General features: G+C 39.4%; 1 protein-coding gene across 4 annotated transcripts in view; it reads right to left on the reverse strand.

The window, feature by feature from the left end:
- PCCA (propionyl-CoA carboxylase alpha subunit) overlaps nucleotides 1-23,870 on the reverse strand; it is a 345,017-nt gene that overhangs the window by 237,373 nt on the left and 83,774 nt on the right. For 3 of the 4 annotated variants that reach the window (XM_006101457.3, XM_023764923.1, XM_023764924.1), the window contains exon 7: nucleotides 9,177-9,308. In XM_006101457.3, coding sequence (XP_006101519.1) covers nucleotides 9,177-9,308 — 132 coding nt within the window. Of the gene's footprint in view, nucleotides 1-9,176; nucleotides 9,309-23,870 lie in introns of those variants that run through there. The other variant, XM_023764925.1, reaches the window with a different exon arrangement.

The following is a 23,870-nucleotide window of genomic DNA, read 5'->3' on the forward strand; positions in this document are numbered from 1 at the left end:
TCACCCCGGCCTGTGCCCTCTTGCAATCTGGGATCCCTCAATCCTTACCGCCCATCTGCTGGCTCCTTACCACTTGACTTGCTGCTCCTTAGCACTGCCGCAGAGGCAGGAGAGGTTCCAGTCACCACCACTGTGCTTGCCAGCCGTAAGCCCGGCTCAGGGCTTCTGGCTAAGTGGCGCTCCCACTATGGGAGTGCACTGACCACCAGGAGGCAACTCCTGCATTGAGCATCTGCCCCCTGGTGGTCAGTGTGTGTCACAGCAACTGGTCGTTTTGCCATTGGGTTGATTTGCATATTGGCCTTTTATTATATAAGACTACAGGCCCGATGCACGAAATTCATGCAAGAGTAGGCCTTTCTTCCCCCGGCTGCCGGCACTGGCTTCCCTCTGGCACCCGGGACTCGGGCTTCCCTCCAACTGCCGGCAGGCACCCGGGACCCGAGCTTCCCTCTCAGCCCTGGCTTCATCCGGTCTAATTAGCATATTACACTTTTATTATTATAGATTATTGCACAAAATTTTTAAAAGAGTGTTGGTAAACCATCTCCATGCAGCCTCCATAAAACATTCTAAATATTCAAATGAGAAAAAAAATTTAACGACAATGTAACAAAATGAAGCCACATTAATTTGCTCAAGTCGGAGGTGAAAATTACTTGGTGAAAAAAAGTAGAATATAATATAGTTGCCAAGAAAAAGAATTTAACCTTAAGTATACCACAGGCTAATATTTTTAAACCCTAAGGATTTAAAACAGAAATGTCTGTAAGTAGCACATACATTTTTCCAATGCAAAAGTACTGCTAATGTAGTTGCCAAAACCACAAGGTTTTCAAAAAATGTACACTATATATCTGCATCAGCAAAACTCTATCTGCATAGATATCCTCAAAGGTAATCTTTTACCTAACAAATCTAAGTTACAAAATGTGAAAAGCGGTATCATTCCAAATCCCAATTAATAATCACATCTGAAAGAAAAAAATACCCATAGCTTCATACCAGAAATAGCAAACTGGAAATAAAACTAATATTCAAACTTAGAGAAACAAAAGGGCATTCCTTAAAAACACTTCTAAATGCTTATCTGAAAACTATAACCTGCAGGTTCAATTGTGGCTTAAATTAAACCAGACAATAAGTGTTAAGCACTGTAAACCATAGTTAAAGTTAACACAGATAATGAAAACCTATCATTATTTGAGAATATAATAGGATCTTAAAAATCACCTATAACACACAGGGAGATAAAATTGAAGATAACTATTTATTTTCTTCTACTTTCTACTTTTCCCTATTTTTCAAATTAAGTGGTTGCAAATAAATATAGACTGTCAAATGCAACCTTCCTGAAAAAACAACCAAAGTAACTTGTTGAACAGGCAAAACCAAGTGAATTACCTACTACAGTAAAGGTTACCATCTCTTTAAGCTTCCACAGAAACCTGCTAATAGTTACAGTTCAAGGTCCTGTATGCAAAAACTGCACTGTTCTGGGGATGAAAGCACAGAATAGGGAATATAATCAATAATATTGTATGGTGCGAGGAGGGTTCTGGATATATCGGGGGAAACACTTTGTAAAGTATATGATTGTACCCCTGAAACTAATACAAAACAATAGTGAATGTAAATTGCAATTTAAAGATAATATTTTTTTAAATGTAGCATTTCTCTGATGCCCACCTGGGCCCCCCATTCAGGGGCCTCCCCAACCACAATGATCAGAAAAATCTCACATTGAGTAGAACTCCAATTTCCTTTTCAGGAATTTTAGGAATGAGGAACACTTTGATTTCCCTTTTTTGTAAATATATTTTTATTGATTTCAGAGAGGAAGGGAGAGGGAGAAAGAGATAGAAATATCAATGATGAGAGAGAATCATTGATCTGCTGCCTCCTCTATGCCCACTACTGGGATCAAGCCACAACCCAGGCATGTGCCCTTTCTGGAAACTAAACCGTGACCTCCTGGTTCATAGGTTGATGCTCAACTACTGAACCACACTGGATAGGACTTTTTTTTAAATATATGCTTGTAATATATATAATTTTATTTAGTGTTTGAGCTAGAAACATTGATTTGTTGTTCCGCTTATTTATGCATTCATTGGTTGATGCTTGTATTTGTCCTGACGGGGGATGAAACCAGCAACCTCAGCATATTAGAAAGACACTTTAACCAACTGAACTACCTGAACAAGGGAACCCTTTGATTTTCTGATCAGATTTGAAAACATTTAGTAGTAAAAGAAACCTTACTAAATTATTAGCAAAACTTTCCTTGTAACAAAATATCCTCAATATTTTTTGTTCTAAGTACATATGCCAAAGTTCATATGGAAGAAGATAGGCACATGACCTACACGTTCATCTTAACGCTAGCTACAGGAGCTATTGAGTTCAGGTTTCATCACATTGGTATCCAAGTAGGGCAAAATTTGCCTTGAAACCCTTATTAAAACGTTCAGAACTTTCCTCTCTGTCTTGACTTGTTTTGTCCAAGGGAGTCTGGTTCTGGGAGAGATCTCCTCTCCAAATCACCAAGGTACCACCCATTGCCAGGTCTGCAATTAGAGATGGCTAATTATTAGGTTACTCAAATTCATGTTCTTATCTTTCTAAATGACATAATTTCACTAGGAATCATTCAGAATTATAGCAAACTCTTTTTCTTTTAATTTTATTGTTGACAGTATTACAGATTTTCCAAATTTTCCCCCCTTTACCCACCTCCTCCTAGTAGACTCTTTTTTGTAAACCTTTGATATGAATGGTTCATTTGAGAGGCATCTTATAGAAAAAAAAGGAAGCAATATCTCATATACCTAGTGTTCTGCTTTTTTTTATTATTAAAATGAGGAAGCTTCAAAAAATAATTCAGATTCCAAAATTGTTTATAGGGAAGACAAGTTCATAAGGAAGAGGAAAGACATAGGAAAAGCCCAGTGAAAAATTCAAACTTTCTTAAACCTGATGGTTTTATCCTGCTATTCCTTTCCATCCTATGCACCTCCATTTTCCTCTGTCCTGCTCCCTTTTTCTTCTGGCTGGCCAGAAACCCTCCAAACATCATTTCCTTTTTAAATTAAGCCCTGCTAGAACAGGGCAAGCCTCTATGGCTGAACTAACATCTTGGTCTCATTCTGAACTGAGAGGCATTACCAAAGACTTTCCAAAGCCTACACCAAACAGAAATTTACAGAGAAGTTGAAAATGCTCAAGGAAAGTATAAATTGGGGTCCCTAGATTTCTATCAATTGATTCATATTTCTAGTAAGAACCTCACATAAAATATTAGATTAAACAAGAGAATAGGAAGAGCATGAGAGTGACTTGAGACTTCTAATTACAACGGAAATCAGAGAGACTTAGAAAAACGGTAAATGACGGACAAGGTCCCTGGCAGGCTACTACCAAAATCTTTCCTCTGGAAATATGTTATGCTAGCAAATGTCCATAGCAGCACTATTCACAATCACTAAAAATGGAAACAACTCAAATGTCTATCAACTACTGAATGCATTTTTTAAAAGGTGATATAGTCATACTATGGAATATTATTTAGCCATCAAAAGAAATAAAAGACTAATACATGCTACAAAATAGATCCTATTTTTTAAAATCTTCACCTGAGAATATGTTTTTATTGATTTTAGAAAGAGGAAGGGAAAGAGGGAGAGGGGGAAAAAGAGAAACATCAATATGAGAGAGAAATATCAATTGGTTGCCCACCCCCTCCCCCCATTACATGCCCCAACTAAGGATCAAACCCACCACCTGGGTATGGGCCCTGACCATGAGTCAAACCTACAACCCTTCAGTGCATGAGACAATGCTCCAGCCAACTGAGCCACACCAGCCAGGGCAATCTATATTCTTATTTGCTTACTTTTAACCCTATCTAAGTCCTTATTTTCATATATTTGTAGTTACAGAATTTCTTTTGAATTTTTTCTTTCTAGATTCAAATTCTCTGGAGAAATTCTTTATATGCTTATCTATTTCCTCCACATTTTCCTCCAATTTCTTTATATATTAAAGTTATTTTATATTCCTTATCAGCCAACTCCAGAATCTACAGCATATGTGGATCTATTTCTATTATCTGTTTTACTTTTTCTCTTAGTTTTCAGTTGTGTTCCCTTTCTTTAGGTGTGTCCCATAAACGCGTACTGAATGACAAATAATGTGCATACAATGGTGATTTGTGTAAAATGTATCTCCTAGAACATTATTCATCTAACAAGGATTTAGAGCACTGACTATGTACCAGGCACCGTGTGCAAGTTGCACAGTAATAAACAGAGCACAGTCAATGACTGCCAGCAAGGAGCTTACAATCCACTGCAGGAAGTAGACATTTTACCTATCAGTAAAATAGCCAAAAGGCCCCTTAAAATCTGAGCTCCCAACTTACCTCTTACCTCTATAAATCTTATCTCTATTACCACATCTCTGATTTCCTCTCCCTGGATCACTCCAATCACATGATTCCTCATTATTTATTCAACATCAGGTACACTTCAACCTCAACACCGTTGCACCTGTTATTTTTTCTGCCTAGTATACTTTGCTCTTCTCCCTGATAGCCACATGACTTGCCCTGTCATTTCTTTAGATGGTACCCTCCAGCATTCCCTTTCCCCATCCCTTGTCTTATGTTTCACCATAGCATGTACTATATATTTTATTCTTTGTTTATTATCTGTCTCCTTCTTCTACAGTGTAAGCTCCATGAGGGCAGGCATTTTTTTTATCTGTTTTGTTCATTTCTATATCCTCAGCACTTCAAAAAACAATGTTGGACAAATAGTATGCATTTGTTAAATATTTCCTGAATAGATTAATGAATGATTGATTGATTTTAAATGTGATGGGTGAATTTCAGGGTAGTAAGGGAAAATATAGCAAAGGGCTTAATCTAACCTAGACAATAAAGGAATGCCTCTGTGAGGAATGTACGGTTAAGCCAAGACCTAAATAAGAAGTAGGAGATAATCAGGAACGAAGGCAGAAGCAGAATCAACACACATATGACAGAATTAAATACAGAAGATACAAGAATCTAAAAAATGTCACATGTGATGGGTGCATACAGTGCAAAGGATAAGCTTTTAAGAGAGAAACAAAGTCCAGCTATTTAAAAGATTTAAATGAGTAGCCATTCAAGAGCATTTATACACAGCATATGATCACACCTGTACTTTTGAAAGATCACTCAAGCTGTAGTGTCCAAAATTAATTGGACAGAACCAAGACTGGCTCTATGGAGTTCAATTAGAAGGTTGATGAAGTAATCCAGAATAGACGATGGTAACTGGAACTTGGTGTTAGCATGAGGAAAGAAAGAAAGAAGTAAATGTATCAGAAAGATGTTTAAGTAACTTCTCTGCAGCTGTATTTATCTAGAATGACTCCAAGTTCTTAGCTTGAGAAACAAAGTGAAAAATGCCAGCACTTTCACAGGCATGAAAAAAATGAAGAATGAGAAGTTTACAGCAAGAGTCAGCAAACTTTCTGAATGGGCCAGATATTAAATATGTCAGGCTTTCTGGGCCTACAGTCTCTGCCACAATTACTCCATGAGCATGGCTGTGTTCCAGTAAAGCTTTATTTACAAAAACAGGTGTGCATGGAGCCATGGTTTGCCAACGCCTGGTTAGAGAGAAATGATGAGGTCAGCTTTTAACTTGTTACTTGCAAGGTGCCTCACGGGCATCAAGTAGAACTGTTTAAGAAGCAACTGAATATGCAGTTCTGAAGTTCAGAAGAGATATCTTGAAGAGATTTATAGGTTTGAGATTGGGGGGCGGGAGTGGGTTGGAAGAGGTCAATGGGGGGAAAAGGAGATATATGTAATACTTTCAACAATAAAGAATTAATAAATGAATGAATGAAGAAAAAATACTTCAGATTGCTCAGGGTGAGTTTGTACAATAAAAGAAAATGTCCTGCCCTAGTCCATTTGGCCCAGTGGATAGAGCATCGGCCCGCAGACTGAAGGGTCGAGGATTCAATTCTGAGTCAAGGGCACATACCTCGGTTGCAGGCTTGATCCCCAAACCCAGTCAGGGTGTGTGCATGAGGCAACCAATCAATGTGTCTCTTTCATATCGATGTTTCTCTCTCTCTGTCTCTCCCCCTCCCTTCCACTCTCTCTAAAAATCAATGAAAAAATATTCTCAGGTGAGGATTTAAAAAATGTCTTATCAGAACCCAGAATAAAACCAGCATTTAAGGAATAAAGATAGGAAGAATGATCAGCATGAAAACTAAAAAGGAACATTCAAAGCAAGCCTAAAAATACAAAAACAAAACTAGAATTGAGGAAAGTGCCAGAAGTTGAATATTTCAAGAAGAAAGGAGTGACCAAGAGACTCAAATGCTTCAAAGAGATGGAGATAATAATAGAATTAAAAATTATATACTGAGGCCCTGGCCAGGTAACTCAGTTGGTTAGAGCATCATCCCAATACACCAAGATTTCGGGTTTGATCCCCAGTCAGGGCACATACAAGGAGCAACCAATGAATGCATAAATAAGTGGAACAACAGATTGATGTTTCTCTCTCTCTCTCTCAAATCAATAAATTTTTTAAAAAATTAATATAATATACTGGATTTAATGAGAGAGAGAGGTTGCTGGTAGCCTTTGCAAGAGAAATATAAGTGGGAATGAAGAAAGAAGCCAGACCAGTAAAGATTAAGTGTGTGTGTTTGGGGGGGAGGGTGAACAGACTAAGTACAAATGACAGTTATAAAAAGTCACTGGGATATAAAGTACAGCATAGGTAATATAGTCAATAATCTATAATAATAAAAGGGTAATATGCTAATTAGACCAGACGTCTTCCGGACATCATTCCAGGCGTCCTTCCTGACAAAGCCGCGGCCCGGGGGAAGCCAGCCGCGGTCCCGGGTACTTGTGGGCGGCGTGGGTGAAGCCAGCTGGGGTCCCAGGGGTCTGTGGGCGGCCTGGGGGAAGCCAGCCAGGGTCCCCGGTACCTGCTAGCAGCCAGAGGAGGGAAGCCTGCCAGCAGCTGGAGGAAGGAAGGCCTACTCTTGCACAATTTTTCATGCACTGGGCCTCTAGTCTATATATATAAAAGCTTAAATGACCATTATGGCAGAATGACCAGAATGACCCGAATGACTGGTCGCTATGACATGCACTAAGCAGGCAGGCAGGCAAGCGGTTAGGGGTGAGCAGGCAGGCAGGCAGGTGAGTGGTTAGGGGCGAGCGGTCCCGGATTGCAAGAGGGATGTCTGACTGCCAGATGTCCAACTGTAGGGATCGGGCCTAAATCAACAGTTGGACATCCCCTGAAGGGTCCTGGATTGTGAGAGGGCGCAGGCCGGGCTGAGGACCCCCCCCCTTGCATGAATTTCGCGCACTGGGCCTCTAGTCCTATATAATAAAAGCCTAATATGCTAAGTGTCCAGTCGTCCATCCAACCAATCAAAGTGTAATATGCTAATGATATGCTAAGGCAGCTCAACCGCTCACTATGACATGCACTGACCACCAGGGGGCAGACTCGACCAGTCAACCAGTTGCTATGATGTACACTGACACTTTGACCGGTAGGTTAGCATGCTGCTGGGGTCCGGCCAATCTGGATGGAGTGAGACAGGCCAGACACACCCTGGAGCCCTCCCGCAGTCCCTTCCAGGCTGGCCAACCTCCTGCGTCCCTCCCTGGCCCCAATCGTGCACCGTGGGGTCGCTTGGCCTGGTGTGCACCCTCTCGCAATCCAGGACCCCTCAAGGGATATCAGAGAGCCGGTTTCAGCCCGATCCTGCAGGCCAGGCCGAGGGACCCCACTGGTGCAGGAATTCGTGCACCAGGCCTCTATTATTATAATAACTCTATATGATATCAGATGGGTACTAGAGATATAGGGGTGATCACTTCATAAATTACATAATGCCTAATCATGTTGTACACCTGAAATTAATATAATATTGTATGTCAACTGTATTTTAAAAATAAATAATTTTTTAAAAGATTAAGTAAGAAGTATAGAAATGAGTGTGAGAAGACATGTTGGCTGTGAAATAGAAGAGAGAACTAAGATAACAACTGAAGAGAGACAAGAGTTATAGTGTTCTATGAAGAGAAGGAACACATATTTCTTTCCATTAAACTGGAAACACAATCATGTGAGGGATCATGGGTATTTCATTTATCACCACATCCTTACCACTTAGTCAGGTATCAGTACATTTCTTGAGTGACTGAGCATTTTTTATCTCAATTGTAAAGGAAAGGAGCTAAAAGACAAGGAGAGCTTTAAGATACGGAACAGAGAAAAGTTAATCAGTGAAGACTGTAGTTCCTAAAGGCTATAAAGGTTATGAAGGGGGGGGGGGGCGGGGGGGGGAATCGATGAATAAAAATTTAGGTAAATATGAGCAAGAAGCTGAAAATATTTTTCTCCTTTAATTTTTTTCAATTACAGTTTACATTCAATATTATTTCATATTAGTTTCAGGTGTAAGCATAGTGGTTAGAAGGAAGCTAAAAATTTTATTAACCAGGGACCAAGCTTGCTAGCTATCCTGCAATGCATGAAATGATCCTGCACAAAGAATTCCCCAGTACAAGAAGGAACAATAAGAACACCGTTCTTGCAGACTAACTCCAATCACAAGGTTAAAGTCTACATAGGGTTGGGGGTGGGGACAAGGAAATGGACACACTCCAATGTCTGCATTCTGCCTTAGAAGCCTTCGCCTACAGAAGCTGCTTGCTAGTTAAGGAGTTATGATTGGGATCTATAGTCATTCACAGTTATACCACTTTCCACCAGAGCATATTTACATTGCACATTTTATGCATATGAACGGAAGCTCACTATAAAGATATACAGAACATCATAGGGTTTCAAATATTAAATATATACCACCATTAAATAACATCCAGAGGTCTGACAGCACATTTTTAAATCACTAAGTTTTTTCCTGTGAAAGTATGAGCCAATATCGATCATTAAATACAATGCTTAAGTGGCTTCTTCCTCTTTTTAACTTATGCCATTTAATATAATTCAAGTGTAAACAACATTGACATTTTTTATCCACACATGTATATTTATAAAAGCAAGAACTGCATTTTATCTTGCACTGAGAACATGTGCTATAAAGACTAGAGTAAAATAGTTTCTCACCTTGACTACTCCATCAAAGCCAGGAATTGTGTTAACCTTTGCTTTCTTTGCTAGTAATTTGCTTTCAATCTTGTCACCCATAGCTTGAATAGCATGTGTGTCAGGTCCAATGAAAATGACATTTTCTGCTGCCTATGGAGAAATAAAGTAGAAATTTGTAACAAAAACATTATGGTACTTGATATGGAGTCACAATTTTTAAAAAGAAAGACCTATATATAAACTTACTAATTATTTACATATCAAAAACAACTTGAAAGTAAGCATTTCAGCCAATACATTAAAATATATAATATTGTATTGTATATAGTAAATGTGCACAAAGATTTATGAAACAAAGTTTAGGTCAAGGAAAAATAAAAGCAATAAGAACTCTTGTTTGATATTAACAGTATTCTTTGGGAAAGCAACTTCGATGGCATTATATCTATAATAATAAAAGTATAATATGCTAATTAGACCAGATGTCCTTCTGGATGAAGCCAGGGCTGCGAGGGAAGCCCAGGTCCCGGGTGCCAGAGGGAAGCTGGTGCCGGCAGCCGGGGGAAGGAAGGCCTACTCTTGCATGAATTTCATGCATCAGGCCTCTACTTTATATATAGTACCCTACAACCCAATCTAAACAGTAAGTTTACTTTTTAAATGACTTATAAATCTTTGTATTCTCAATACAGCACAATGCATAGTTCAACACAAATATCCATTTTTATTGAATACCAACTCTGGGCCAGGCTCTGCGCTAAATGTAGGGGATAATATAAATGAAAATCACAGGATATCAGCTAATTCAAGGGAATGTAAACAGATCACCAATACCTCAGAAAAATAGACAAAATACAGAATGTTTATATCCTTGTGACTACGATAAAGAAGTCAAGAATACAGTGGGAATTTACCAGATGGAGTTATGGTTTCAATAAAAATTTCTCTGCATAAATCCAGAAACGGATCCATATCTCTGTGTTTATAATAATAAAAGCATAATATGCAAATCGACCGAACGACCGAACAGCAGAACGACTGTCTGGACAACCTTCTGGACAACCACACTATGACACCCACTGGTGCCAGGCCAGCCAAGGCAGGTGCGATGCGATTGGTTGGGGGCCCGGCCATCACCCCAGGATCGCCCTGCAGAGGGAGGCCCAGGCCACTGGCCGGTGGGGCGATCGATCAACCAGGGGGCTCCACGATCGCCCCAAAGAGGGAAGCCCAGGCCACCGACCGGTGGGCTGAGGTGGGTGGGAGGAGCCTCCCTCTGCAGGGGTGATCCATTGAGGAGCCCCAGGTGGATGGGAGGGGCCTACCTCTTTGGGGTGATGGATCACGGGGCTCCCGGACTGTGAGAGGATACAGGCTGGGCTGAGGGACCACCCACCCTGAGTGCATGAATTTCGTGCACTGGGCCTCTAGTATTAAACAATAAATTAAAAATAGTACTCCTAATTTTTATTTTGAGTGCTCAGATAGTTTCTGGATTTTTCAATAATTTTGTTACTGCATTTTAAACTTGTAGGTAGGATCCCTTGGCTGCGAAGCTTTGCTTTCCCTATATGCGTGAGCTTAAAATTATTGGAGCCATCGTTCTTCATTGCTTGCAGCATAACTTGAAGTGACAGAAACGTATCATCCAGTATTTCGGGAGAAATATTATCAAAGGCTAATATGGTGCCTCTTCTGCTAAGAGGAATATGTCTAAGTTTTTCAAGTTTTTCTCCATAATCTTTGCATTTACGTCCACAGTTTCGTTTTTTCAAAGAATCAACATTAGCATAAGATTCTCCTTGACAATTATTTCCAGAAGCACGTTTCCAAATTCTTGATATGGTCACTCTGTTGCACTTAAATTGTTTTGCAGCTAACGTAATTGCACCTTTCTGCAACTTTTCCTTTTTCTTTTGATGCATCAAGAACTGGACAATCGCGCCCTAACCAGTTTGGCTCAGTGGATAGAGTGTTGGCCTGCAGACTGAAGGGTCCCAGGTTCGATTCCGGTCAAGGGCATGCACCTTGGTTGCGGGCTCATCCCCAGTAGGGGGTGTGCAGGAGGCAGCTGATCGATGTTTCTCTCTCATTGATGTTTCTAACTCTCTATCCCTCTCCCTTCTTCTCTGTAAAAAATCAATAAAATATATTTTAAAAAATAAATAAATAAAAATAAAAAAAATAAAAAAAGAACTGGACAATCGCAACTCGATCTTTGCTTGAAAACTCTCTTTTTTTCATCTTACTTTTACAATGGGTTGATATTCAACTGAAATAAAACAATTGATTTCGATCAGCAGATGAAATTAGAAAAATAGTTATATAATTCGTAATAATTGGATTAACCTAAAAATTGAAAGATGTGTTAAAACAAATGACAGAGGTCATGAAACATTGATTTTGATTGAAGGCTTCGCAATTTTGTGCTACAACATAACTTACAGCTGCATTCGCCAATAATTTCCGTTTAAATATTCACTTGCTACTATTATTATGGGACAGAGGCAGTATGTAATTAATGCTATTATAGGGCATAGTTTAGAGAACTAAGAGGGTTTTGCTGAGGTACAAAAATGAGGTCATTAGGTAAAGAACTGAGGTTAAATATGAAGAAGACTAGATTGTATGCTGGGCATCATCAGAGTAAGGTGCCTAACTGCTGATTTTCCCATGACCTTCAGTCAGCATAAAGGATAAATAGCGCATTTTACATTTCATATTCTATCTATTGGCATTGCTGCCTGAAAGGACTCTTGGCTTAGGACAGGAGCTTCATTCTCCTGATGAGAATATCACCCAGAAAACCTACTGCAATGCAGTGTGTTACTTAGATCGCTCTCTCAGCCATTATGGTCCAAGCAGATTAAATCCACCCTTAGGAGGAGGTGAAAGTAGAACAGAGAAGCAACAAAAGGAATATATGAGGAGACAAATGTATGGTAAATGAGATGACGACTTCAACTTTGCACACGCTGAGTGCAGATGCCTGTGAGGTAGTCAGGTGGCCATATTCAGGAGGCAGGGAGAGAAGTCTAGAGGTTATAAAGTCCAGGCTGACATATGGATTTTCAAAGGCATCCAATGTAGGAGGCAATTAAAAGTTGTACCTGAAATCATTCAGATAAAATGTGTACGAAAGCTAATGCCTTTAAATCAGGACCTATTCTCCCCCACCCCCCATCCAAAAGCAAGACACAAGAAAGAGGCATTTTTAGATTCTGAGTTTAAAGCATCCTTTTCTTTGTGTGACAATGAGGATAATAACCACTTGCAAGTTTGATTGAAGGACTGTATAAAATAATAATGTAAAAATACCAAGCTGAGTGCCACACTTAGTTCTTGTCCCCGGTCCAGAAGTCCTGATAAAAAGAGAACACTAGAATAAGACAGTGAGGTTCTCCGGATCCCAAAATACACTATAGGAACCCAAAATACCTACAATTACCAGTGTCACAAATGGCAGAATGCTAGATAAGAAAACTTTCAGCCATAGAGGATGCTACATCAAACGTCTGTGTAATTTTAATAGTAGAACCTTATCTTACAAGTCTGATTAAAAGATTTTTTTTAAATTACCAAAAAACTAAACAAAATATAAAACACAATGAAAAGCGGAGCTGCTCTGTAAGAGGGGAAGTGGTGGTAGGCCTACATCTCCACATACTCTATGTCTCCATCTGGATAAGCTAGTCATTTTAGACCACAGCAATAATCATATTCATTTCTTTTTATCCCGAATCTACAATCCACTAAACACTAAGTCAAGAGAAAATAATCATGTTTCAACTATCAATTGTCTTTACATATTCTCATTTGACAATCTAAAATGAAGGAATTTTTATTATAAATGCTGTTTTAAATACCACTTGCCAGGCAGATGTAATCAAGTAATCAGAATGCCTACACTGACAAAGAGTTGAAGAACATAAATGAGAACACCTAAAATACATTATGATTATACAGTAAAACTTCTGATTAACAAGAGCCCAAGGACTAGGAACCACTGATTTACCAGATTTTTCTCAAGCATTTTAATTGGAAGAAAATTACCCCCAAATGCAAAATTACCAGGAAAAAGGCTCACATCAAGTATTTAGTGACTATTCTTTGTCTATTCAACACAATAAAAAATAGCCAGTAGTAAGCTGGGTAACTACTTGAATTGATATTTCAATGAACTAACTTCCTATATATCTATATATTTTGGTAGTACTCCCTGGGTTAGCCTTTAAATGGAATTAAAGCAAAATTAAAAAGCATTATCCTGCCCTGGCCAGGTAGCTCAGTTGGTTAGTTGAGCCATGGTTGCTGGTTCAATCCCCAGTCAAGGCACATACAAGAAGCAATCAATGAACACATAAGTAAGTGAAACAACAAATCAATGTTCCTCTCTCTGTCCAAAATCAATCAATAATTTTTTTTAAAAAAAGCCGTATCCTAGCTGACTCCCATAATTCTTTGACCAAAAAAGCAAGGATGAGGTCAGAATAAGACAGTATGGTAACTGCAAAGTGATGGAGCATGTTTCAAAAATCCTGAGTTCTTTACCAAATTCATTTGTGTGATTTAGAACTTAAGGCCAGAATTTACCCACTAGTAACTTTTTGATACACTTCTGTTAATACTGTATCTTTTGTCATCCATCTAATTATCCATTTACCTTAAGTACTAGTGAGTCTTCTTAACATGGCTTAGCAATAAAATTTACTTCTAAAAATATACTTTTTAAGAATTTTGTAACTTTACCATAAATTATAAATATAATATCTAAATATAGATAAATGTCTTTCAGTCATGAGAAAAGTGCATTTTTTCATCATCATTGGAAAACAATTTAAGAAATTATAAAAAGCTGAAATCAAATCATCTGTAAGATTTCTTTTATTTTCTAAATTCTGTGATTTTATGGTTCTGGTCTAATTTTGAAAGAAGAATGGGAAAAAGGGTTGGTTTTTGAGAATTATGTTAGGGAAATAATGAGATTTAATTTACAATTGTCTTTATGTTATAAATGAAAGACAAATAATCTTCATCTGTAAAAATTAAATGTGTGACACATAATTCATTCTTAGAAATACCAAAACAGTAAATTGCTATACTATGAATTCAGATTTTTTATTAAAAAGTATACACTTTTTAGGCTCACCAAAATTAATACTTGAATAACTGTAAAAGCAGTGTCAAAATGAGAGAGAAAGCCATGGAAAACCTGCTGAACTGTCCAAAGGACCCAGACTCTGAACTTGAATGTACTCCCTGCTAAAAGAAAAAAGGGTTTCTGGTAGAAAAGGTTAGTTCAAGAATTGGTGCAGCACGTGACATAAAAACACTGAATCAGAGAGAAAGCTTTCAAAATAGTTATCTCAAAAGTACATAGTTGCAGGTAGAAAGGGCTACCCACAGAATATGGTGATAGCAATATAAGAGAGACATTACAAGGTTAATTCATTTTTTCAGGACCTCAGAATAAATCTTTTCCTGCTATTGCTATCTCTACTGAACTTCTTGGACATGTATCACTGATTTTAAAACATATATACCTCTTTTAAAAGCAATATAGAGGAAAACTAATTTCACATGTATGACTAAGCAAAATATCAAGGTAAAAATCCCATACAATGTTTTTATAAGGAAAAAAAAAATAAGGACTGGAATAAAACCCATGGAGAAAAAAAGCACAAATGAAAGACATGCCTACACAATATCAAGATTTTTACCTATTTCAAAACAACTAAAAGACATTTTAAAATTATACAAAACATGAAATAACATAAATCAGAATTGGAAATGCTTAAAAGTGAGGTGACAGACCTCAGGATAGAATAAGAAATGAAAAAAAAATCATTTCAGAAATGATGACTAAATTAGAGGGAACATAAGAGTCAATAGAGAAAATAAATAATGCCTAAACAAGAAATAGAAAGTGAAAGGAGAAAACTATCTACAAATTTAGATATAAAAAAAATGAAATTTTTTAAATATTCAAGAGAAAATGGCAAACACTAAAGATAAACAAAAGCCACCCTTCATATAGATCAAAGGAGTCTTTGAAGAAAACTAAAGCAAATTAAAATACAAAAACTGTAATTCAAGAACTTTCTTAAAATTGAAAATACCTATCTAAAGAGTATACTATAGCATACCTGAGAAATTCAACCCACAATGACCATGATACATTCTAGTAATGTTATTTAAGAAAAAGGGATGAAGAAATATGACATGTTATTGTGTATACTTTTTAAATTATCACCCAACTTTGACAGCAATAATTTATGCCTAAAGAAAACAATGTACTCCACTGAATAAGATATTCAAGAAAAGAAAGTATGAAACAAAGATTTTAAATCCAATAAAAACAAGTATAAAGGTCAGAGAAACTATAACAAGCAAGAACTCATGACTTCTTTCTGAGGAACTTAAATAGGACAGGTTTGCAAACTACAGTCTGCGGGACAAATCTGGCCTGTTACCTGTTTTTATACAGTCCACGATCGAAGAATAAATTTTACATTTTTTGTTGTTTAAAAAAAACAATTTTTATAAATACTATATAATGATATGTGACAATTATATAAAACTGAAAAACAGTTTTATTTAAGACCATCGGGCTCATTAGTTTACATGTTGTATGACTACTTTCTCACTACCAGGATAAGACTGAGTACTTTACAAGAGATCGTATGGCCTACAAAGCCAAAAATATCTGCTGTCTGGCTCTTTACAGAAAAAGTTTGCCCACTCCTATACTACAGGATAAGCTTCAGGAAACCAAAATGACTAAAGACATCAACAGAAAGGGCCTGTGGTTATTTGTAGAACAAAAATTAATGAAGTCTAAGGAAAGAATACACTATATAATAGCTATATTTTCTGACAATATACATATAGTACAACTATTTTTAAATGAGGAAAAAAGATGATGTGTAAAACTTTAATATTTTCAGTAATATTAGTATTTATATTGTTATTGTGAAATTGCTATGTGTGCACTTCAGACTAGATAAGTAGTTATGAATCAGAATTCTAAATAAGGAATAATGAAGATACAGAGGTAACAAAAAAGAATTTAAGTAAATGTTCTGCAATCTTGAATTTTTATTAAAAGTACCACTAATGAGTTATTTGTGCCTCGTTAAAAAATATAGACTATATTTAATCATACTTTTATTACATGCTAGAAAAAATCTTTTATTTTATTGATATAGCATGTTTATTATATATTAAACTTGTGTTACATAATTTGGTGTTGGGGTGAGCATTATTATATTACATATATTGAATATATTGACATTACATATTCTGTTAAGGTAACACATAGTTAACACAACACATGTTATCCTATATAATAAAAGGGTAATATGCAAATTGACCTAATGGCAGAACAACCGGTCGCTATGATGCACACTGACCACCAGGGGGCAGACGCTCAACACAGGAGCTGCCCCCTAGTGGTCAGTGCACTCCCACAGGGGGAGCGCCGTTCTTTGCTGGCTAGTGCAGGGGCGGCAGCGGGAGCCTCTCCCACCTCTGTGGCAGCACTAAGGATGGCCGACTGCCGGCATAGGCCCGCTCCCATCAGTCGGACATCCCCTGAGGGCTCCTGGACTGTGAAAGGGTGCAGGCCGGGCTAAGGGGACCCCCCACACACACCCCGACTGCACGAATGTGGTGCACCGGGCCTCTAGTAAGTAATAAACATATGTAACATAAAACATTTTTAAAAACCTATTAATATACATTTTTTTTTCCTAGCCCCACAAACTAAGAAGGCCTAGAAAAAATGGCCATCAGTAGCAATGACCCAACTGTGGTCTCTAAATACCATTAAAATAAACAAATGTATCTTGAAAAGATGGCTGATTAAAGGCCTGGAGCAGGAAACGTAAAACATGAGCCTAGAATAACTTGTCAGAACAGAGAGCACGGAAGCTATAAAAGATTATGAGGGTCAAGTCAAAAAGACTATGAGCCAATGTCGGCTCTACTGACCAAAGTGGGACAACTTGAATTTCACTAATAATTCCAATAGATTTAAGCCTACAAAATAGGTTTAAATATATGCCTGCATAGTGATACTTTTTAAAGGAACTAGTTAACTTTGAAGAATAAGGAATCAATTAATCACATCAAAAACTAGAAAATAAAGGTAAAGGGCTTTTTTGACTTATTAAATAAATAGAAAATAGTGCATTTTCATGTTTGGCTGGGATGCTACAGTAGACCATTATTTTGTACAAAGTGAAAGGGTAACGACTACTGCTGCTATAGGTTAAGGTGGAAGTACCAAAACGTCAGCTTCACTGGCTTGGACAGTCAGGATCACAACTTCCAAAACACTCAAATTTTGTTCTTTTTATGAGGCCCAAGAAGAGCTCATGAGGATGGAGGCAGAAGGGATGGCTGATGTAACACATAGTAAGGGATTCCTGTCTTACTAATTTTTGAAAAGAAAAAGGATCTTCCCAATGCCGTGAGCACTGTTGAAGGACTGACTGGCTTGCTGGCCAATCCAGAATGAAACCAGAAATCAATGTAGAGAATTCATCCTCCTCCTACCTTCCTTCTCTCCCTTTCACCATCTCCACTTACCTCACTCACCTATGGCAAATTGTGCTCACTAAGCTTTTGGTCACAGGGTATAACACTATGTTTGTAAATGTGGCAGACCCAACCTGCGAACAGATTTCTTATTTAATGTAAACAGTGTTGTTTCTAAAAAGCCACTTCTGGTACTTCTATACAATGTTAGTCACCTTTTCTTGTTTTTGAGTTAAAAACAAGTAAACAACTCAGTTTAGTACAAGGAAGGAATTTTAGGCAAGTTGGCACCTAGGCTCCAAAGACTCATTGTATAAAAGAGGAAACCCTCCTTCTCTCACATTCTGAGATACTTGTGAAAACTATTTTAGTGGTTAGTTTTCATCTGCACTCAGTACTTGTTAAAATAATCACTAAAAATAAAAGATAAAGAACATCTGGGCTTCCAGGCAAGATGGCAGCATAGGTAAACATGGTACTGCGATTGCCTCCTCCCACAAACACATCAAAATTACAACTAAACTACAGAACAATCATCATTCAGAACTGCCTGAAATCTGGCTGAATGGAAGTCCTACAAGTAAGGAACCAAAGAAGCCACATGGAAAGTGGTAGGAGGGGCAGATATGTGATGTGTAACAGACTGGCCCCACACCCACATGTGGCAGATAAAAATTGGATGGGATATCTGGGTTACAGAGGTCCCCCAGAGTACTAAGGGGTCCCATCCCCACACTAGGTTCCCCAGCCCAGGGTTCCAGCACCAGGAAGAGAAGTCTCCTTAACTTCTGCCTGTAAAATCCAGCAAGGATTGAGGCTGAGAGAGATGGAGGGCTGCTGGCCAGGCAATTCCTCTTAAAAGGCCAGTGCATGGACTCACTCGGATTCACTACCTTGAGCTCCAGCATGGGGCAGCAGCTTGAAAGGCACCACAGACATACAGGGAGGAACTAAACTGTCCAGCATCAGGGCAAGAGCTAGGGGCAGCTTTCTCCCAGATAAAAGTGCTGGAGGAGGCCGCTGTTCCTTTGAAGAGCCCTCCCCCAAGAGATCAGGCAGGGGACACCATATCTGAAACTCCATCAACCTGCTCACATTGTTTGCCCCACCCTGGTGATTCCCCGAGGCCCACCCAGGCTGTTTCCAGTGGCTTTTCCATATCAATGGCCTATCTTGGCTCATGCTTCAGACTTTCCTAAAATCTCTCAAACAAGTGGCAAGGCCCGTGCTTCTCACTAAGCGGTCCCTGGCCTGACACTAGCAGCAGCAGCAACGTTGCTTCACAACATGGCCTCACCTTGGCACCTCCAAGTCCAGCACAAGTAGTAGCCGTCTGCCGATAGCTTTGTAGCTCATGCCAGGTAGCCCCAGGCAGGGCACAGGTGGCAGCTGACAATGGCCTACACTTCCTGGGAGGCCCAGAGTCAATGCACCCAGTGGACAGATTCAGACCACGCCAAAGTATCACCACCCACCACTTCCACAAGTGAAACACTCAAGGGGTGGACTCAGCGGGCTCCAGTGCCCTGCTGAAGTAAGTCCTGTTCTGTGGGGTGGGAGCCTGCACAGATGGTACTTCACAGTGGTAAGAGGTCAGCGGTCACAATCAGTCCTTACAGCTGATCAGCCTGGGGTAAACCCCTCCCATTTATGTGCCAATAGCAAGCAAGGCTCAGCTACAAGAAGAGCGTGTACACAGCCCACATGGGGGGTACACACTTTGAGTGCCCATCTTGGAGGATCAGGGAAGCTGTGCTACTGTACCCTACAGAACACCTAATACAATAGGCCCCTCTACTAAGCCTGGGAGACATAACAGCTCTACCTAGTACACAGAAACAAAAACAGAGAGGCTGTCAAAATGAGGAGACAAAATGTCCCAAATGGAAGAACAGAACAAAATTCGAGAAAAAGAACTAAATAAAATGGAGATAAGCAACCTACTAGATGCAGAGTTCAAAACAATGATTAAAAGGATGCTCAATGAACTTAATGAGAATCTCAACACCATAAAAAAGGACCAGTCAGAAATGAAGGATACACTAACTGAAATGAAGAATAATTTACAGGGAATCAACAATAGAGAAGGTGAAGTCCAGAATCAAATCAGCAAATGGGAATATAGGGAATCAAAAGATACCCAATCAGAACAGCAAAAATGAATCCAAAAATATGAGGATAGTGTAAGGAGCCTCTGGGATAACATCAAAGGTACAAATATTCACATCAAGGGGGTGCTGGAAGGAGGAGAGAGAGAGAGCAAGAAGCTGAAAATGTATTTGAAAAAAATGACAGAATACTTCTCCTACCTAGTGAAAAAAATAGACATTCAAGTCCAGAAAGCTCAGAGAGTCCCAAACAAGATGAACCCAAGAGGCCCACACCAAGACACATCATGATTAAAATGCCAAAGGTTAAAGACAAAGGGAGAATCTTAAAAGCAGCAAGAGAAAAGCAATTAGTTACCTACAAAGGAGCTCGCATAAGACTGTCAGCTAATTTCTCAAGAGAAACTTTGCAGGCCAGAAGGGATTGGGAAAAAATATTCAAAGTAATGAAAAGCAAGGACATACAACCAAAATTACTTTACCCAGCAAAGGTATCATTTAGAATCAAAAGACAGAGAAAGACCTTCCCAGACAAGAAAAGCTAAAGGAGTTCATCACCGCCAAACCAGTATTATATGAAATGTTAAAGGGTATTTTTCAAGAAGAAAAAAAAAGGATAAAAAATATAAACAATAAAATGTCAATAAGTACATATCTATCAACAACTGAAACAGACTCATTAATATAGAGAACATTTTGAAGGTTGCCAGATAGGAGGGAGGTTGGGGAGATGGGTGAAAAAAGTGAAGGGATTAAGAACAAATTGGTTGTCACACAATAGTCATATGGCATAAATACAGAAGAGGGAATATAGTCAATAATATTCTAATAAACCATGTAAGGTATCAGATGGGTGCAAGATTTATTGAGATGATCACCTAGTAAGCTATGTAATGTCTAATCACTGGGGTGTATACCTGAAACTAATATAATAATGTATGTCAACTGTAATTTAAAAATGAATGATTTTAAAATGAAAAGTAGGACATTTATATTTTAAAAAATAGAACATTATGTATGCAAATTAGAACATACAGATGAGAGAAACATTCCTAGTGTAGTTTTTGTGGTAATCAGTAAACACCAGTTAGCTGGGTCGTTACCCCAGATTAGGTACAGGTATGGGTGAGCACATCCACCACTACTGTTCAACATTCTACTGTAGGACATAGGCTATGCAGAATGATAGTGCATGATCAGAGAAGACTGGGGTACAAATCCTAATTCATTTTCCCCAACACTGACTGTGGGGCATCAATAAAGGGAGGTGCAGAATAACCCAAGAAGATGGTATCATTAGGATCCAACCACACACAATTACATTTCTTTTTTTTTCTTCTTATTTTAAAATATGTTCTTATTGATTTTACAAGGAGACAGAAACATCAATGAGAGAGAAACATCAACATCGAGTGGCTGCCTCCTGCATGCCCCATGCTTGGGATCGAGCCCGCAACCCAAGCAAGTGTCCTGACCAGGAATCGAATGAACCAGTGACATCCCAGTGCATGGTCAAAGCTCAAACACTGAGCCACACCAGCCGGGACAGGAGTCATTTCTTTAAGTGCTAGTCAGCTCTTTGTAAATTAAGAACCCAATTTATGTGAGAATAAGAACATTAAGGAATTTGACTATTATAAGGGATGGGTAGTGGAGGGAGGACAAAGGTTCTGTTACCAGAGAAAAACATGCCTTGTATTCCCTGGTTGCTGTTGGGGGTGGGGTTCTTGAGATATCCCAAGAATATGAATTTTTTGAGACTCACACAGGAGGATGCAATATAGTAGAAAGTTTTATTTCCATGGAATTACACCCTGGGTTTCCAAAGACCCATTTCCCTTAGTCCAGTCATCTATATATATAAAAGGCTAATATGCTAAGCGTCCATCCAGGTAATGACGTCACGTAGCAGCGCTCGGCTTCCTCTCCCTAGCGACTAGCTTCCTTGCAGTTTCTTCAGCCCAGGAACACAACTTGCTTTATAGCCAGGTGCAAACATTTCACACTTTAACCAAATGTCTGTGAAGCGTTTTCTCATGCCTCATCTCGTTTGATCTGCACAGAAGTCCTGGAGTAGGTAGATAAGAGACTCGATGGAATCCTGTTTTTTTCATTAGCCAGAAAATGGAGACTCAGTGGAATCCTATTTTCTTCATTAGCCAGAAAACGGAGATTTAGAAAGCTTAGAAACTTGACCCAACTGAAAAGAAGTAAGAAATTTTGGAGGTTGAAAATGACTTCAGGTTTTCTCACTGCGCATAATATAGTCAAACACTGCTGCAGTTAAATATTTTACCCTTTGTTCTCCCTGCGTGATCTATAATAATAATCTGCTTCATGTTGATATTTACTGCTGTGTTGCTGACAATTACCAGAAAGAGAAGTGGGCTGCTTCACTGAGCTAGAAAAAGTTTAGCTATAGCAGAAAGCAAGTCTAATTAAACAAGTTTATTCTATCCTATATAATAAAGAGCTAATATGCTAGTTAGACCAAACAGCTGAACGACCTTCCGGATATCCTTCCAGACAACCTTCTGGATGAAGCCAGGGCTGTGGAGAGCTGCGAGGACCGGCCAAGGCAGCCGGGGGTGCATATGGGGAAGAGATATCTTCCAAAGGCAGTTGCTGGGCATGGAGGCCAGAGGGACATAGACTACCAAGGAGACAGAACTGAACCTCACATTACCCTGCTTGGCCCCGGAGCTTGGCTGGTTAGTCAAAGACGGGTAAGATTCCTCAGGGAGGAACAACCTAAGACAGGCACAGTCACAGAGGGGCCAGTAGGAGAGAACTTGGGGTTCAACAGAGGTGGGGCACAGATCCTCACCCCCCCAATGGTGCAGGGGCTTGAACACTCGCCCCTTCTGAGGAAGGTCTCCTTCCCCCATGGCTGCTTCTCTCTTCCCATGTCCAGCCCAGATAGGGACCCAGATAACGAATAGAGACTTGGCCCAGCTCAGATCGGGAACAGAAAGAGACTTGGTCCAGCTGAGATCAGTACCTAGATAAGAGACCTGGCTGACAGCAGCTTCCCTTTCACTGCAACAGGACTTGTTTCCCATTTCTACCTTGGACCACAGGGAAAGGGGCAGCTGAAAGAAAGGGCTGGAGCAGGATGCTGCCTTCTTCCCTTTCTTCTTCCTCTTTTTTCTGAACGCTTCCATGCCTTGTAGTTCTTTTGCTTTCTTTTCTTTTTCTCTCTACTACCCTCCATCCTCCATAACAGCTGACCCAGAGAACACAGCTTGCTCCTCCTTGGACGCTGACACCACCATCAAGCACCGCCCTGATGGACCCTTTGATGCAGCCCTTCAACTCGCTGACGCTTCGGGAAGCCCACCACCAATGATGCCGCCCATAGCCAGATCAACAAGGACAACCAAACCACTGACTTGAGGACAGCTGAAATCCCTTGACTGAAGAGGCCAGCAACCTTCTACAGGAACAAGGCTCCTTGTGCACTCCATCCACTATGTTTATAGCTATGCTCACTGTCATTGCTTGTCTGTCTTCTTCCGAGTCTTAAACAACCCAATCCAAGAGGTGGCCGCTGATTTACATGCGCTATCATTTAAAAAATGAAAAAGGGGGAATTTGCCGGGAGCCGGTCCATCCTTGCTGCTTGACACAGTAGCTGCAGGAAAGAAACATCTGCACAGCATATGTTTCAAGGGACCTGGCATATATAGCATATTGTTCTTAATATGTTTGCTCTCTTTAGCGCCATGTGTTTTAACCAAGGTCACCTCTCCGAGAAAGGTTGTTTCCCCAGGTGAGGATTTTTCCCTGAGGTTAGGGAGGGGATACAACCCCTTGATTAAGTGCCAGGCGGGTAGTTAAGCTACATAATCTTTACTCCCTGGAATGGAGATAAGAAACGCCCTAACCTTTGTAATAGAAATTGACAGGATTAAAATCGGCTGGTATAAATATGGATGTAACAAGACAATAAACATCAGATCCTGATCAGTTCCTAACCAGAACTCCGACCAGAACTTTGGCTGGAGATCCTGGCTAGAGGTCCTGACTAGGCTGCTGATCAACTGAAGGCTGTCTTCGTGTC

This window comes from Myotis lucifugus, unplaced genomic scaffold (genome assembly GCF_000147115.1).
Source record: "Myotis lucifugus unplaced genomic scaffold, Myoluc2.0 scaffold_363, whole genome shotgun sequence".
In the NCBI taxonomy this organism is placed as follows: Eukaryota; Metazoa; Chordata; class Mammalia; order Chiroptera; family Vespertilionidae; genus Myotis; species Myotis lucifugus.